Here is an 18,830-nt window from a genome sequence, read left to right as displayed (position 1 = left end):
AACAATATTCATCAGTAATGCTGTAACAGAGCTGCATTTGAGGATGGTTAACACAATATGAACATCTGGTATTATACTGTAGTACAATGCAACTAGACTTGGATTGATGACTGCGTCTTGTTTTTTGTGGAGAGTATGGAAATGAAAATGACTTGGAACAAAAAGAGATCTTTTACTTTACTGGCTGATGCCAAGACAATAGAGAGGATTGGGGACATGCTGTAATAGAGCTTTTCAGGGCTTACTGAGAAAACAAAAAGGCTTTACTTATGAATATTAGAATATCAAATAAAACGACTGAACTGAATGATCAAACAGCCAAAAGCTTGAAATGTTCTTCTCCATTACTGTGCAGATGGCTGATGAATTATAGCTGCTGTGCTCAATATGAGAGATTGTCTTCTACAGTTTCATGCAAATGAACAAGTCTGAAGACTTTCTCACTTTTTATCTAAAGACAGCAAAGTCACGGGCAGTTGCTGTGGCTCTGTTAACTAAAAAAATATCTAAATTTAAGCACATGCATGCATAAGTCACATCTTACCTGCAAAGGTGCTGAAGTTCTGGCCTCCTGTGATCAGGAGCGGCTCTCTGGTTCGAGCTTCTTGAAGGGGGCGTGGGGGGAGTTGTTGCAGTGTGGCTGTCTGACCTGCCCAAACCCTTTACCTCTCTGGTCCCCTGTACGGGATGGGCAAGCAGGGAAACATTTTTAAGGAGCCCACGCGATCATTAAAAACAAAAAGGCATGTCATACGGCTCAGGCGTGCTGGTAGGCGCCCCAGGATTGGCTCCTGCACTGCCGTCCGTCCAACCAATAGGAGTCCTGTAATTAGAAGAGGTGAGCAGCCCGACTGCTTTCAGTGTAATAACATTAACAAAGTGCCACTTAGCACCGAGCTTCTTCCCTCATGATTATGGAATTTGGGGTCAAAATATGAGGTGACACTGTATCTAAGCCACTAGCTGCTTTTGAGATTTGAAATTTAAAAGGCTCAGCAGGTGTGAATTTAAAAACTGTAAGATGTTAAATCCACCCAGCTTGAGGCCTCTGGAGGACTGTTTTATAAAGAAGCGCCTCCAGCTACTGCAGAGGTGGTGCTCATAAAACTTTCAGTGGAAATCGTAGAGCAGGAGATAGTTCTGGTGTTCATGCTACTTTCCTGATGATATGCAAGGAAAAAACACACGTAAAACAGAATCTAGTGGTAAATAACAAGCAGTGAATAATAAGTTCCTCTGCAACTGGGAGGAAACTAAAGAAATCAATCAAACAAACCTGCTTTTATTCCAGTGTTTTAAAAACAGCCTCTTTGTAGAAACTGACTGAAAAGAATAAAAATCATTTCTGATGTGACTACTGTGTTGCATCAAGATAAAAATGTGTGGGCAGTACAGTTCAGGAGGACAGAAACGTGACCCTTTTTATTTCAGTGGTGCAATGCTTCACAGAAGCAGCAGTTGCACCAGCTTTTTGAAAGTGTTGCCAAATTTGGTGTCAGTGTCTAATGTTAGAAGTCTGCAGCCATTTTCTTTTTCTTTGAATTCTTTTTTTTCTCTTTCACTCAGCTACTGATTTTTTTTTTTCCTTTGGGTGGGTGGGTGGGGGGGTCTCTGTAATCTCAAGAAGCTGTTTGCTCACTCAGATTGGAGATGTTTCATTCTCGATGACCAGACCAATAAACCTGGAATCATTAGGAGAGGTAGGCGTCACATGGAGGGCTACTAATGAAGCTGCTGCTGCTGCTGCTGCTGCTGCTGCTGTGGAAATGCAGAGCCATTAGGACCAGCATGCCAACATCATTGTTTGTTTGCTACAGATTGCTGATGCCTGCTGTGCCACGTAGCCTGTACAGCCCCCAGCTTCTGTCAGTGTAACATAGAGCCTTGGAAACAAAAAACATTCATTGACTCCACGCTGTCATGTTCCAAATGTTTTCTTTTTAAATGATTTTGAATTAGATGGTAAGATGGTTTATTAGTATTTACTATAAAAATAGTGAATACTGACAGTAATTTGTACACAACTCAGTTGCTAGTGTTTATGTCAGTCTGGTCAAGTTTGATAAATGGTTTAAAATAGCTGGATATAGTTAAATAGGCTATTTCAAACATTTATCAGTATCTTCTAGCTAGTATTAAATATTTCAACCATTTATCCATCCTTTAGTTAAATTTGAAAACAATTTTAAAGAAACTTTTAGCTAAGGTATTTCAACCATGTGTCTGTGAAGTAATATAAACTGTCTATTTCAACCATTTGTAACTTACTATTTCAACAGTTTATCCATTAGTCTGCTTTTTCAACCACTTATTAATTTAAGCTACCATATTAAACTGTATTTTCATCAGTTTATACCAACCCTTACAAACTGTGTGGATCCCTTGCTCTGACAAACTAGTGAAAACTAGTTAGCAAAATTTGCAAAACTAGTTTGTGTCATTTCTACAGCTGACTATGTGCTTTTACTGCATTTATTTTTTCATTAGTTCAGGCACTTCACATTTGTTTAACCATGTACATCCTGGCAACAGCAGGATTAGGCTACCCCTTGAGGTTCATGTCACTTTCCCCAGAATTACTGAAGTAGTATACAGCGTGGATTGCAGAGCATCTTATAATAAAATTACATATTTTGATTCTTGCTGTTTTTATTAAATTAAAATCAAAACTAAATGAAAATCATTCTGCCTCAAACATCATTTTCCTCTCAGAATCTAAATGCTGGTTCTCTACAGTCATTCAGTTTGTCCCCTGGGAGCGTGTCCCTCCTGCATGACTGATGATGACTCAGCCTTGGCGATGATCCCTGCAATTTACACATTTCAGAATAACTGGGGCTGTCACAAAAGGAGACAAATGGTTGTCTTCTTCAGCTTAAAGCAGAGCAGACATCAGGAGAGATGTCTGTCTCTTTCTGTGCATGGAAAATTCATGGCAATTTAACAAAAAATTGGGCTGAGAACCCTTAAAGTGTCTCATGCTACTTGTGAAAGAAAGGCTCATTAAAAATACAGACCTTGTTAAAATGATGATGCCTGTCAAATGCTTTCATGTAAGCACTTTAGTTGTGGCCTAAGTTTCACGGCACATACACATAAATCAGAATCAGATCGTGATTATTATTAGCTAAAAGTTGTGTTGCCAAGGACAGGAGGAAGAAAATCTATGATTTTGCACAGCCTAACATAACTTACTTACTGAATGTAAGAAATAAAGACCAAATGTTGTGACAGTATCATAAATACAGTTCCAAAACATATTTGTCCATTCATTGTCAATAGACTAATATCATATTTGAATGCGATCATAGACTAAAGACTTGCATTAGGCTGGATCTGTGAATGCTTATGTTCACAAATCTTGACTGAACTCTTAGAATAGCAGATAATATTTCTTTGTTGGTGAATTTTTTATGTTTAACGTCATAGAAATGATCATTTCGACTAATGCAGGCCGATGTAATGCAGATGTGTGAAATAACACAAAAAATATTAATGCACTGATCCCACAGCAGCAGAAATGATAAGTGCGTCTCCCCATTAAGTGAAACACTGTGCACATTTACACACAAGGAAAGGCAGCTTAATTTCATTATTTGACTCTCCTGACACAGGTGGATTGGTGAGGATCTAATGTAAATGAATGTTCTGTCCAGTCCAGATTTATAGTCACATTGTTTTGAGTACAGCAGTTGTCCTCCTGATAAATCCTGAGCTCCACATGACTGAAAAAAAACATTTATTTCAGACTGTAAAACTTTAATCATCTTTCCTCTGGAGAGTTTCCTCCATCCGGTCATGTTTACAGCTATAGCTCTTAATTTTACTGCTTAAATATTAATATGATTCAGATGATGTCAGAGCCAATCCACACATAACTATTGTGTAACAAGCAGAATGTAAGCATGTTGTGAGCCTATGTAAGATAAGATAAGATAAGATGAACTTTATTGATCCCACAGTGGGGAAATTCACTTTCGCCTTTGGCCCTTCTTGTACCGGGCATCAGTGTTATGTGACCAGCCCAATTTATTGTTGAGGTAAACACCCAGATACTTAAAACTGTCCATCGTCTCAACGTCCGAGTCCTGGAAGTTCAGTCCACAAAGTCCACAATGGCTGGCTCCGCCTCATTCCCCTCAGACGCACAGCCATCAATGGCTGAGTCGTTGGAGAGCTTCTGGAGGTGTCATCTGCTGGTGTTGTAGGTGAAGTCTGAAGTGTAAAGGGTGAAGGGGAAAGGTGAGAGCTGGGGGCTGGGGCCTCCGTGCTGCAGACCACCACCTCAGACCCACAGTTACGCAGTCTCACATACTGTGGCCTGTTGGTGAGGTAGTCGATGAATGTAGCTGCATCATCTACTATATGAACAGCAAGTCCACTGCCGCCCAGATGGGCATAACTTTGCTGCTGGGTGTGACCACAAACTAGCAATGATGCTCGCTTTGCACTGTGCACTGCTTTGTTCCAGGTTTAGGATATGATAGGATAATAGGATAGGATAATGTAATATAAATTACAAAGTAATGTTGTCTAATCTCTACATTATCCCGTGCAACCAGAATTTAGGTCTAAATAATCTGCTTAAATTGTTCTACAATTAGCACTTCATTCTGCAGAAAGTTTATTTCTGTTCCTTTACCAATTGAAAGATGTGTTGTGCTATGTCTGGACAGGCTTGACTTTCTAAATAATTTTTTAATAAAATTGATAATTTTCTGCTATTACAGTCTTGTTAATTGGCCCAAATCCTTGATCAGAATCAGAATCAGAATTCCTTTATTAATCCCTGGAGGGAAATTCTTGTTTCTACAGACAATTGCACATGCAGTATTCCCGACCAAGAAAGGAGAAAAGTGCAGAGTATATAAATAGGATAAACAAAAACTAAAATCTCAAGTACAGTAGTATTTACAAAAACTGTATTTTTCTGTGGTTCATTTTGTAAATCCCAATCAGATAGCACCCTGTATGTACCGCCGCTTTTTGAGAATAATTAATACCACTGTCTTGTACACAACTGTTGGAAATTTCTTTGCTGACAGCACAATTCTGTATTTTGCTGAGTCAGTACAGCAAGCTGTTAAAAACCTGCAGTTTGCATTTTTAAGCCTTTCAGAAGCCTCTTATCAGTCTCCAACTTGTGCCTAATAGCAATAAAACCCCAATATTCTGTTTTAAAAAGTTGGAAATATTATTGACCTCCAGATCAGCATTTTCACTGGTGGTAATACTGAGAGAGCCCTTCATTATACAGTAAACAATTTAGTTTTGAAACTGATAAAATCTACATTCCTAAATGACAAACTGAGAATAAAAAAACGTTATATGTTGCAGTGGCTGGTCTGTCACATGCTCTGTACACATTTTTGAAGCAGGCATAGTTTGACTGTGGTGATGTAATCTACAGACTCACAGCAGACTGTGTGTTTACCCATGGGATGATAGCGGCAGATACCCAAAGCACTCACAACATTTTATTGCAATAACTGTCCTGTCTCTTTTGTATTAAAGGTTTTTGTTGATAAAACTCTTCTTCCAAAAGTTACCACGTCTTATTTTGTTGACTGGCTGCACTGGTTATTGCAGTTGATCTCACTCATTCCGACTATGGCTGATCTTCTATCTTTTACGTTGTGCACCTCCTGAAATACACGGCAATACACCCTGAACTTTGAAGACTTGGCTATGGTGAAAAATACATGTTAGAATTTCTTAAAGTCCAGGATTATGTCTTCAGAAGTCTTTCTTTGTCCAGCCAACAATCTGAGGATATTTGTTTCTGGTCAGACAGGCAGCAAAAGAGTGTTTGGTATTTTTATTTAAAAATGTAATAATTGAATAATATCAAAATAATTCTCAGTTCGTTTGCTGACAGTTGAGCAGTATTTATCCATAGATGTTGAAATTTTCATTTCTGACCACAAGAAAAATAACTTTTGGGTCAGTTTTTTAGCAGTTAATTAACTGCTCAGGAAAACAGACATTTGAATAGCTACAACTCAGACTCAGTCTGCTGATGCAGATCATGAGATACAATCCAAAGCTCTGGAAGAATAGTGAAATAATTTATTTAATAATATTTTTTTAACATATAAAGTATAACCTTTTGCTCAGTCTAACAAATTAGAAAAAACAAACATTTACAACTAATTTAGTTTCTTTCTGTTATTGGAATTTGCTCGAAATCATTGACTACATGCACACTAGTATCCCAGTTTTGAACCTGGATATATCCTACATATACATACATATTCTATCCACAAGTAACATCTTGAGGTCCAGGTTAGTGACGCCAGGATAAGACGTGAACATGCCGAAATAAATATACAAATAAAATAACCCAAATATTTCATATTAAGATATTGTTGGTCTTCATAAATAAATGTCATATTTACAAGTACCCAAAAAAGTGCTCTACAAATAAAACATGATTATTAAAAAGTGAATAAGGAGATCTTCTCATAATCACAGACACAAATTGCTTCATAAATACAAAAAACTCTTTATTCATTTTTTAACCAGTGTCACATGTTGAATCCATCACAAAAATACAACTAGGGATGCATAACTACTGTACACATATGTACAAATTCATGACATAACATGACACACTACAGGTATAAAAACATACAGAACATATGTGACTATCACACATCATCGTACAAATAATTTAAACCATTTTAGCAGACCATCATTTATCATATGCCATCTGTAGTTTGTTTAAGGGCGACAGCATATGGAGCCTCTGTCCATCATATGTATAATTATGCTCCTAACAGGTGTTCTCCGGCACACTGAAACCTGCAATCCAGTTTAGAAGCAGATGAAGACATGAGCACAATGCAAGCTCATAATTTTAACATACTGCATATGAAGGAATCCTTGGGATCTTAAGAATTTCACAACATCTGGAGCCGGTGACGACTTTTTTAAGGATGTTTTAAAAAGCCTGAAACTAGGACAACTATGAAAGGAAATTGTATGTCATTAGACAGTAAATGGTCGGTTTGCTTCCACCAAAAAAGAAAAAAAAATGTTGAGGGAGGAAAAAACAAAGGTGAGGTGAATATCATCCATCATGACTGGAGACACAATGGTCACAATGGTCTCCGTCACTGGATATCATCATCATCAAACAGATCCTCAAAATCTGTGGAAGGAAAGCACAAACATAATTATTATACTAAAGTTACGTAACATCGGGACAATGAAACACTGGCTGAGTTTCAAATGTTCTGCCAGCCAGGCATTTTCTCATAAAGCAGCATTACAGGCTGGAGGGTTAGAGAGGTGCAGGGTGATAAAAGTAAAAAGATCTGGGAAGGCACTCGCTGAGGTGTCTGCTGAGTGCCTTTCCTGTAGGCCTGACAGTTTGTGAGGTCAGAGGTCACCAGGAGAACTGTACGAACACGCATGGGAATATCTGCCACATCCTCGCCTTCTGCAAGTAGCTGACATTTTACGCTTACTAAGACCCAGCTTAAAGAAAAATAAGCTTTCATTTTTTCTTTTTATAGAACATTAAAACAATTCAGTTTGCATCTACAGCCATGTGAGTGGGTACATGTACGAGTGTACAGTGTAATGTACTTGGATGTGTAGAAGTTTGCACTTCATGTTTATGGCAAGTACTGCTCTTTTCATTGACACTGTCCTTTCAGATATGACTCTTATTATATTGGATTTATTGTTTTAGTCATTTTTCTACCTTGAGCTGTGAGAGATTGCCAGCAATTTTCACTGTTTTCTGATATTTTTTTAGGCACAACAATAAATCATCTGATGGAGAAATAATCTGCACTTTAATTGTTGCAAATAATCATTAGTTGCAGTTGGGTGTTATCCTTCAAAAATGAAAACTGGGGACTGCAAGTGATGATTTTCATTATCAATTAATCTGCCCTTTTCTTTCAATTGATTATTTGATCTTGAAATGTCAGAAGATGCAGAAAAAAAATCCTAAAGCCTGCAATGATCCCTTCAAATGTCTTGTATTGTTTGGCCAGATTTACAATCACAAGCAGGCAACATTCACGACTGACAAGTTTAAAATAGACAATCTTTGGCATTTTTTAGGGAACATTTCTTAAATAGTCAGTCAGTTAGCCAAATAAATGCCAAACACACACACATACACACTGAGGAAGTAAGAGCCGAAAATGCCCATGTTCCCGTTCTGTTAAAAAATAAAGTTTGCTTACTACAGTACACTCTGCATTCAGTTTACACACAGTTCATTGTGTGCAAACTGCACACAAGAATTTGTTCTCTGCAGTTTGTTATCCACAATTCCTCCGTGTACACAGACTGCTGTTTCAAAAGGTGTCATCAAACAGACAGAACATAGAAATCAGACAGCACAAGACAGAAAAACAACATTTGGGCTCTAATTAAAGCCTTCACAAAAAACAAAACGCATTACCTACTATGTAAGGTATTCTCAGGTGACAAAATTCCTTCTGTTATGTTGTAACTGTCATATATCCAAAAATATGTGGATACTTAAATGTAATTGTTGATCATCTCATCTAACACCAATATTTATGCTGTTTCTACCCTAAATCCCTCTAGATCATATACATTGGTGCCTTAAATTCATTGCTCAAACAGTTCGTGACCACATTGTCATGTCTGAACAGGAAAAAGTATTTCCCAAAGTGCATTATAGCATCAATATTTCCCTTAAATGGACCATAGCACCAGAAGATATAACGTATCAGTTACTAAGTTTTCTGCACACTGTCAGCCCATATTTGCTCTAAAATCTTCAGATGTCCAGTTCACTTGGTTAACTAAAAAAGACTAATGAACAAACATTAGCATGACTGCAAAAACAGCTTTAACTATACGATATGTCAGGCAGGGAAACTGACAGGGTTTAAAGAATGCAAGCCTTTCGTGTTCATACTGCATTTCAAACATGCTTTCATCTGATACTGCACAAATACTTCCAAAGAGATTAATACTTAAAAGCCTTGTAAGGTGACTTTGAAATAACCCTTAGGACTAAACCTAAACAATCATGACACACTGAAGTTATTTTTCCACAGATGTGCTGCAGTCTGAATATTCTTGAGCACTGTGAAATCACACAAATTAGCACAGCTTTACTTTTGTGACTGTGAAAGAACTGAGCCAATGTGCCACTGATTGTTTAAATGAATGCACATTTAAAATCCCTTTAAAAAATGTAGGCCACTGGATTGGGAGCTGCATTCAATAAGCCTAAAGACAGTTAAGTGGTACACATCCCTATCGGAAGGGAACAAAGCCTGCCACCTTAAATGAGCCTCATACAAAGCACATCCAGAGAGTTCCTGCTGAGAAGGCTACATGGAATCTGTGCTGCATATGGCAAGAAGTCCTGGCCGTTTGATGTAGCTGTGCCTCAGGACAGAGATCACACTACATTATAAAACGCAGTTTGTAAAAGGGGGCGGACGTACAAGGAATGTTTTGGGGGCCTGTAAAGAGATTTCCTGCTGTGGAACCAACAGCGCTCCTCTGACGCCTTGAGGTGAACAAACATAATGTGCTAATAGATTCAATGTGCCCTGACTGACTTTCAGTTTGAAGATGACTGACTCCTCCTCACCACACTTCAGAATACCACAATGGCAAAATTAATTTGCATTGACACATCTATTTGTAAAATCCTCTAAGCCATAAAAGGTATTATCCAATAAGCTAGTCTCTGTGGTCTTTTATGTATATTTGAGGGTTTGTGTGTTTGTTATGTTCATCCTATCAAATGCTTCAAGATATGCATTATCTGAGAAAAATTTCAGCCCGAATGAAAGTGTAAGAGTCCATCCTGTACAATCTGGCAAGCAACAGTGCACAGTTTGGAAGTGCTAATTTTGCAGAAAAAGGACAATTCCACACAGCAATACTACTTTCCAATGGCACCATCATCCTTACTAATCATTTGACAACACACACATATATATATATATATGTGTGTGTGTGTGTGTTTCTTAAAAAGAGTATATTTTCTTTTCAACAGAGTGCTGTATCGGTAAGGCTGGTGGTATGTACCACATCTGCAGATGGAGAAACTCAGTGCTCAATTACCGTGAATCAGTATTACCTCAGTATTTCATGAGGGCTTCAAATAGTTTTGCCGTTGAGAATCTCAGTCTGTCAGGTGCAAACCTAAGCCATGGCAAGTTGAATGTATATGAACAAATCTTTACCATTGAAGAAGTCTGAATGAACCGCCTTTTCATTGGCAGCCAGGTCCATCAGCAGTCCTGTGCTTCCCCCAGCCTGCCAGAGAACAAACATGCAGTTCAGAGGCGCAAATTTAAACCAAGACAGTCAGTCAGCAGTTTATTTGCTGGGCAGCTATTCAGAAAACCAGCCTGTTACCAACAGTCTGCTTTGCCGTTGTCATTAAATGTGATCATGGGCAACATATATCTGAAAAGACAGTATATTTTGCACTCTTACGCGATGGCCCACAAACTAGAAAATGCTACAGCTTATTTGTGAATCACTGCTTTTCAGGTTTCAAGCTGCTGCATTTTAGTTTTCATCCCAACCTACTTGAATACTTGCATTTTTTTTAGATTAGTCCTTTGTTCTAAATATTATACTAAACATGACCACATACCATATATTGTTTGGATTGGTTAACATCATTCCGTGCAAACAGTAGCAACAGTATGTACCTAGCTTACTTAGATACTCTTACAAGAAGCCCAAACAAACGCCAACGTTATCAGCTAGGACAAGTTAACGGTCTCTGGAGAGAAGAAACAAACGTTACAATAACATGCAGTGGTAAACGATTCGTTAACATTAACAATCGAGACTCGTAGTAGTTAACGTTAGACATTCACTATGAAAGTATTCAGCCGTAAAGGCGATAATAACGAAGCTAACTTTTATAGCTAACTAACTAGCGTCAGTTAACGGTTTATGTACGTAACGAGCAGCTAGTTAGTTAGCTAACAAACCTCATCCAGATCAACGTAGGGTCCAGCTCCTTCGGGAAACATCTCATCCACTGCTGGTTTCATAGCGGTCGAGTTTGACTGATCTTTTAGCGGCATGGATATACAAAAACCACGAGCTCGTATTGTCAGTTTACCGTCAAAGACTTGAGTAGAGATGCTGCGACACCATGAGCTACACAGCCAAGCTAACGCGGTGCCGGCTGAAAATAAATCCGTCGTGAAAGTCAAACCAAGACACAAAGGTTCCGCGGCAAGTTTGTATGCCTGTGTTTTGAGTTAAGCTTTCGTGTATGAGAAAGTGTCACCATTCATATAAAACACAAACGTTTTAATATTTGACCAGTCAAGAAGTAGCCAGTTTTTAAGTATTTTCATTTTTGCTTCCAGAAAAAAATTGAACAGATGTTGTAAAGTTTACAATTTATATACTTAGGACCTTTCATGCAAAGCTTGTTCTTTCCACTCCATAGTTCCATACATTATATCACTACATTGTGGCTATTGTGACTTCAGGGCAACACCACATTGGCTACCATATGTTTGCCTGATATCAAGCTGTAAACACCATAGTGTCTGAATGCATTAATTAGTAATTTGGTAAATTGTTTTACAGGTGAAGTAAACACCTTTCATAGGGGTCTTTCCAAATTACTTTTTTTGCATCTCAAGGTCAATTCTGAAATACACACTGATGTTCATACAGTATGTTAAAATTAAAAAGATGCAGCTACAGAATCAAAGATCACGTAAATTTTATTGACTTTTATTGACCCTAATTCAATGCTTTATGTCTTCGGTTTGTGTTCTAAATATCAAATTTACTTAATGTAATTTGATTTCAGCAGGATTCTTCTGTTTTACAATGCAAAGGAAACAGCAAACATTGTTCATTCTGATTAAATGAACAGCTTAAATGGCTGTGCAGAACATTACTCTCAGCTGAACTCAGTGATGTTGTGTTAAATAACATGGTGGTTAGACTATGACTTAGCATTCACTTAAAATGGTGTTCTTGAAACTCATCACTATCAACTACTTACTATAATGAATTTAGGCATACAGTTATTCTTTGCTGAAAACATTTTCATTGACTCAAAAAGGCAAGAAAACTCTGATACACATGGCTACAAACGTTTGAGTCTAACCAACCACCATAAAATATTAGTCAAACATTTTTCAGTTTTCCCTCCTGTTGGTAATAGGACCATCAGGTGGTGAATTTCTGTTGGTGCTCAGAGAATTTTGTCGCAGCCTTGCTGCCTGCTGGCAATCATCCTGCTCACGTCGATGTTGTTGTTGGCAAAGATCTCCTTTGCTTTCTCCACAGTGGAGTCCGGCAGGGTTCGTGTTCGGCCCAGGATCCAGGCGAAGTCAACGTGGAAGAGCCTCAGGACGTCCGTGCAGGAATAGACCAGGGCCGTGTTCACGTAGTCGGTGGACAGGATCCAGTAAGGGGAGTAGGGCAGGACTGTCAGGGAGCACAAACATGTTCAAAATCACCTAGAATGTTTTCTTCTGATCTGACATGGAAAGAAAATAAACACAACAACACACAATAGTGGTAATCATTCCCATCAAATGCATCAGATGTCTCACTCACCGTAGGAATAACTTATTCCCAGCTTGGCGGGATTCTTCAGATCCTCTATGACTCCAGTCCCTTCGATTTTCCTCAGCTCACCTTTTCTGTTTTATTCCAGGCAGGTAAAGTTCATGTTGAATTATAGGAAACACAAACCATGCAAATATTACCTCCTGACTCCACATTTGCACAAAGAAATTGCATATAGGACTCACAGTATTTCGGAGCTGACCACTCGAATGGAGTTGTCTGTCCTCATAGTGAAATTGGTTTCGATGCACCGTCCCTTCTCAAACTGGGCCGGCAGTTTGGCAATTTCAAACCATCTCCCCATGAACTGTGAGGGCAAAAGCACACGAGTTCAAAGACAATTCAGACCACTGGCAGTAGAGCATATGAATAAATCTACATACTAAAGGGACTCAGTAAAATCTACAGCAGGTGTCCTTTCAAATGTATTATTTACTAATGGGGGAAGGAAACTGAGCACATTTGATTCGGAAAAATTTTGACTTCACTTGAGTATTTTCATTTAATGCAACTGAAATAATGTACATATTATTAAACTACAAACTGGTATGCAAAATACTATAAATTAGCTCCACCTCCAACTACACCAGTAAAACATTACTGGTGTGTTACATTAAAGTGTGTTAGACAAGTTTTGTTTTGTCCCTTTTGGTTCATTCCTTAACAAGATTAAAAATCAAATCAAATATTTTACAATTAATTGTACGTTTTTGGAGCATTTATCAGAATGATGACCAGCTACTTTTCATCCCAACAAATCCTGTCCCCCGCACACGACCATCTGATCTGGTCTCCCAGTTTATTCATCATATTATTAGCAAAAAAGCGGGTACCTGCTTAAGACTGAAGGCTGATTGAACGGAGGGCTCGGGACAGGGTCCCCAGTGGGGCACCTGAGCCCCGATGAATGGAAGGGTGAATGCAAAAACCAGAACAAAAGATAACTTCATGGTAGTGATGGGCCTTTGTTACCTGCAAACGTTTGTCAGTCAGAATATAAAAATGAGTCACTGACTGACAGGCTACAGGCTGGAACCATTAAATCTGCACTATGTGTAGATACAGCAACAAGTAACAGAAATCTGACAAAAAAGAACCAGAAGAACAATTTCTTTAAACACAAGAAATTACATTAATTGAAGCTAATGGATAGGATTTTTCCTCATACATTACGAAACATATTTACTTACTTCTGTGGCCTGGTGGCTCAGATGTTTGTTCTCTCCGTTGGACAAATCCTGGTATTTGAATTGGACGTTGCTGTCTGTGAGATTTTGCAGCACTGCGACTCTGCGTCATCAATGGGTGTCTTTGTGTAGAGCAAGCTTTATTTCAGACATGAAGTAAACTATTAGTAAAGTGGAGTCATGGGGGACATACCAGCAGAAATGTTAGAAAACAGTCTGGATGTTCTCCTGCCTTAGGTGGGCAGGAATGTGGATTTTTTTATTTTATTTTTTGTGCATGTGAGGATTTCCTTAATGCAAAATGTCTTTACACACAATGTTGCAAATAAATGTTATTTTTTTATGTTATTTGAAAGAAATTGTCCCACGTAGTCCTGGTTACACAAAGAGATGGACAACATTAATTAGATTTGACCTAATTCGGTTTTGTCACATTCACTTCAGCCTTTATAGCCATGCTACCAAAATGGCTCTGGAGATGGGTCAGATATTCATAATGCGCAGACAAAGAATCTTGCTGGCTTTGGCTCATCCCCTGATGTTTCATGTTGCGCCTCCACAGGGTTAACATTTGTGTGAGGTGAAATGTCTCAGCATCTATTGGATTGATTCCCATGAAATTTGACATTCATGTTCCCCCACAGGATGAAATGTAAAAACTATTGTGATCCTCTGACTTGTCCATCTATCGCCACAATCTGGTTGACAGTTCAGAGTGAAATGTGTCGACAACCATCGGATGGATCAGAAGGAGGCACACTTTATTAAGCCCCTCAGGGAAATTCAGTTTTTATAATCCATGTGCACACAGTTTGGTGCAGACATTCATTTTTTGGTGAGCTGCTCAGTGGTCTGCAGATCAGACCATCCTGTCCAGCTCAAAAATGTGAATGTGTGCGATCAGGGCACACCTGAGAAAGAAGGAACTGCTCTCGGAGTCTGCCTTTATCTATTTAAAGTACGAAGTGTACCTCTTCCACATGTTTCAAACCTTGTCTGACATTTTTTTATCAGCACACTGTCAGCAAAGCCCCTCGTTTCTGTTTTCTTGGTTTTCAGCCAGTCTGACTGATGACTCCCATGCTGTCAGTCCTCATGCTGACAAATCTGCTGGAAACAGAGGACTCGGGCCAAGTCCACTCGGAACAGGCTGCAGTCTCAAGAGCATGATTTTCATACAAATGTTTAGCAAGTGGTGATTATTTAGTGGCATGTTTGGATTGTTGTTGTTTTTTTTTTATCCTTTGAATTGAAATGTGTAAAAGTTGGACATGTGTGCAAAGTGGGTAATTTTTATGCTTTTGATGTTCAATAAACACAAGCAATTTTGTGGTGAGTAGTCTGAGCAGGAGGCAGATTTAAAAGAAAAGAAAATAAAGAATAGGCTTGGAAATATCACACTCCTGCTTATTGTAGGGCTTGTTTTTCTCCTGATATTTGTTGAAATGACTGATTACATATCCAGAGTTCTTAAAGAAGTGCTGAACATGTGCAAGCCTAATCATTTAATTCAAACAGACATGATCAGCTATTTGAAAATGTGGCTGTGTTTCTGTATGTATGAAAACCTGAAGAAACATACGTGTAAACCCAAAAGACTGACTCATACGCATCTATAAATTTCATCAGCATCTTAGTCTATAGCATGACATTGAAACATCTGAAATGTTCTCGTGCAGCAAACCACAGCTGTTTAACACTCAAAACAGTTTAAACCAAACACAGCCAATTAAATGCAAATGCCATTAAATCCTGCCTGATTTCGGACAAAGCCCCATGGCTACGTACAAGGTTAAATTAAAGAAAAGAAAGATCAAAAGGTTCAGTTTCAAGCTAATACACTTCAGAGAGGAACGACTTGTTAGCTGCACCCGGATACATCAAAGCCTGGTTAAAGCAAAGTCACCGAGTTCGTCCTCAGATGGAGGCAATGAGGCTGACTGGTCAGTATAAGATCAAGGAAAGAGCCAACGACACCGCAATTTGCTCAGAAAAATATGAAAAGGGAAATGAATATTAAAGAAGCAGAGGCTGTTAGTCTGGAACATTTCAGAAGAAATTTGGCCCATACTTGTTTTGATCACATGCAGCAGATTTCAGCAGTCATCTTTTTGTGTGTGTGTGTGTTTTGTTTCACATTCAGTCATTAGTGCTAAAACCTATATGCTAAAACCGGCTTCTTTATGTAAATGTTTAGCTTATTTAAATGTTTAGTTTTATATTCTTTTTATATTCTATTTTTATTTAGCTTATATTTCTATTTTATTCAACTTTTTACCTCATACTTTTATATTTTTATAGTCTACTTATTGCTCCCCCGGGACCTGAGTCCTAATTTCGTACCATAAACATGTGAATGTGAGCTGGTATGACAATAAAGTTCCTTGAATCCTTGAATCTAGTGTAGTCAACAGTGTACACAGTGCTGTGATCTCTCTGTAGATGGCGCTCTTTTCTCTGCCTTCTCAGCCACCGCTGCTCATGTCGTCCACTGTTAACCTGCCAATAAAGCTCTCAGGGACAACCTCCTCCCATACATTTCTCTGTGGACACACCCCACCTCCCCGATATGACGGTGCACAGACCCACGGCAGCTTGTGATGGCACCAGCAGCCTCGCTCATTACACCTCAGGAAAACATGGATGAGTGTTTTTGGCTATTTGACAAGCTGTAACCACAACTGTGACTTATCATATGACTTGCAAAAATTTCTCACATACATATCCAGCATATGCAGAACAACATGTACATGCAGGTCTGTTTGTGTGCATCTAATGTATATGAGTCAAATATTCACTCTGCTTTGAGCTCTGGATTCAGTATCAAATACTACAGAAAATATCTGGCTCTTGAGCTGCTACGAAGCCAGATGGAAATGGGGTTGATGAAAGTGGTGAAACAGTAATTTTTACCATTGAGTTGTAGGTTGGACAACCAGAATGATGAGCTGAAAGACACTGAAACACCGTGGAGCTGAGGGAATGAGGTGATAATTCTCAGTAGGTCACTCCCTTTCACATTACATGTAGTCATCTGATATATTAAAATTCTTATATGTATGTGCGTGAAAGCTAATGGGGCCCTCCTGGTGTCAGACCTGCCAAACACAGGTGTAACTGATCGTGTTACTAATTTAGGCGTTCAGCTGCAGGAGCCAGGTGTTGTGAAGTTGTTTTTCCTGCCATGTGAAAGGTGTGTGAGAGAAGATTTTTAAATGTATGTTTGTGAGATAAAGGATGTGTGACAGGAACATGAACATACATGACAGCTCACATGCCACTACACATGAGGTCAAGTTGGGGCTCCCGGCACCTGTGTACACACACACACACACACACACACACACACACACACACACACACACACAGTGTTTGAGAATATTTCCTGCTGCTGAGGCACAACAAAGTTCCCAAGACCATCTGTTGTTGTGAGCTCTGTGGTTCCTCAGCAGCCTGAATTAAAACTGACAGCTTTTCACAGATTTGGTGTGACTTTATTTTTTGTCAAAAGGATTGTTCTGAGTACTTTAATTAAATGTTACAAGCAAGTTACAAAGAAGTTAGAGAAGGGCTTAAACCAATTTAATTATAAAAGAAAAAAAGTTAAAATCTGATTTACCAAATAGTGTGGAGGAGTGGTTGTACTTTCAGAAATGCTTTTCAGCGTAATGCAGATGAATCCAACAAAACCACAAACCGCAGAATACAAGCCGACGATCAAAGCAACAACTTGATGTTAAAAGCTTTCCACGGATTTAATTTGTTGGTATTTTAATTGCACTGGATCGATTCATACTGCGCAGTTGTCGTTGGTGTCTTCTTCCTACAATAACTTTCAATAAGCTCCTCTGTTTTATGTGACGGCAAATTAAAGATACACAATATGTTGCTACTATCGTTTTAGGCCAACAGTAGAAAGATGACAAGAAACAAAAGTCAGGTTGCAACATGCAAAAAAGGTCCCCCAATTGGGCTAAAACAGTTCATGGTCTGAAACTCCCAGGGCCCCCAAAAATATAACAATCATTTGCATGTTTTCTTTTTTATTATGAAGAATGTTTGGTTAGTATCTGCTCAGGAAAACTATTTCTGAAATCTTCTTGAATGCTGCCAAAAATCCACAGAAACAACCAACTCCCTTCAAGGCCTTCTTCTTGACTTTGCTTTGCGCACCATAATGTGGAAAAATGTGCGAAAAAGATCAGAGGTCAAACAGATGCCTTTTTTTCAGCCTTTTGATCATTGCACAAACCGCAGATTTGTTATTTGGTCGTATAAAAACCCAGCTAATTGGAAGCTAAACACCTGCTGATAATTAGACTGAAAAATCGACCACATGCACATCCACTTCCTGAGCAGACGCATGATCCATAGAAAAGACAAATTTCATAAATGACATAGAAAGATAAATAAGTTTTAAGTTGAAATATTCTTTTGTTCTTTAAAATATTAAATACTCATTCTATGGAGTGTGACATGTAGAAATATACATTATACAAGCTATGGCCACTCTGACTCCATGTGAATGTTCAGTTAAAATAATAAGTATGTGGTTATTCTTTAACAAAGATAAAAAAATCCTGTCGCCTTGATATTCATGTTTTTGGTTAAAACCTCCCTCAGAAAGTTTCAGAAATTGGAGTCTGAGGTCATTTCTCATGAGTAGAAACTGCATGGAACAAAACAATCACTCAGTGACTTTTTCTGACTTTCCATTCATCCAGTTCTATTGCACTTCTCCTGAAATATGATTTCTGCTGTGAAACTCTCTCATGAAAACACACTTGGATTATACAGTGAGGCAACAGTCTTCAACCTTCGTTAATATATTACCTGACCAAGAATTCCACTGAGTATGCATGTCATATACTGAAAGTAATCTAATTAACAAATTAAACAACTGAAGACGTTGTGTTGCACAACATACTGCAGCTCTGACCTTATTTCTGCTGCTTAGAATCATATCCAAATGCTGAGTATTTTTAATGAGCATTTTGTGTTCTGCGACTCTTTGCCTGATTATGTTTTCTGCATCTAAACCACCAAAGACTGCTTCATCTTCAACCC

At 38.5% G+C, this 18,830-nt stretch overlaps 2 protein-coding genes across 2 annotated transcripts; both read right to left on the bottom strand.

Moving 5' to 3' along the window:
* Positions 1–6,485: 6,485 nt before the first annotated feature.
* LOC124069878 (COP9 signalosome complex subunit 9) lies at positions 6,486–11,198 on the bottom strand. Its single transcript, XM_046409374.1, has 3 exons — positions 10,965–11,198; positions 10,200–10,272; positions 6,486–7,153 (listed from the first exon to the last, which is right to left on the bottom strand). Exons 1-3 carry the CDS (start codon positions 11,058–11,060, stop codon positions 7,116–7,118), a joined length of 207 nt encoding a protein of 68 aa, XP_046265330.1. The 5' UTR covers positions 11,061–11,198; the 3' UTR covers positions 6,486–7,115.
* A 917-nt stretch (positions 11,199–12,115) lies between these two features.
* apoda.1 (apolipoprotein Da, duplicate 1) lies at positions 12,116–16,826 on the bottom strand. The gene is made up of 6 exons (XM_046408801.1): positions 16,677–16,826; positions 13,767–13,901; positions 13,410–13,548; positions 12,762–12,883; positions 12,565–12,650; positions 12,116–12,432 (listed from the first exon to the last, which is right to left on the bottom strand). Exons 3-6 carry the CDS (start codon positions 13,524–13,526, stop codon positions 12,197–12,199), a joined length of 561 nt encoding a protein of 186 aa, XP_046264757.1. The 5' UTR covers positions 13,527–13,548; positions 13,767–13,901; positions 16,677–16,826; the 3' UTR covers positions 12,116–12,196.
* Between the last annotated feature and the right edge of the window lie 2,004 nt (positions 16,827–18,830).

The sequence above is a fragment of the Scatophagus argus genome, chromosome 13 (assembly GCF_020382885.2).
Source record: "Scatophagus argus isolate fScaArg1 chromosome 13, fScaArg1.pri, whole genome shotgun sequence".
Taxonomy (NCBI): domain Eukaryota; kingdom Metazoa; phylum Chordata; class Actinopteri; family Scatophagidae; genus Scatophagus; species Scatophagus argus.
Note: the sequence above shows the minus strand (reverse complement) of the source record. Positions and strands in the feature narration are given on the sequence as shown.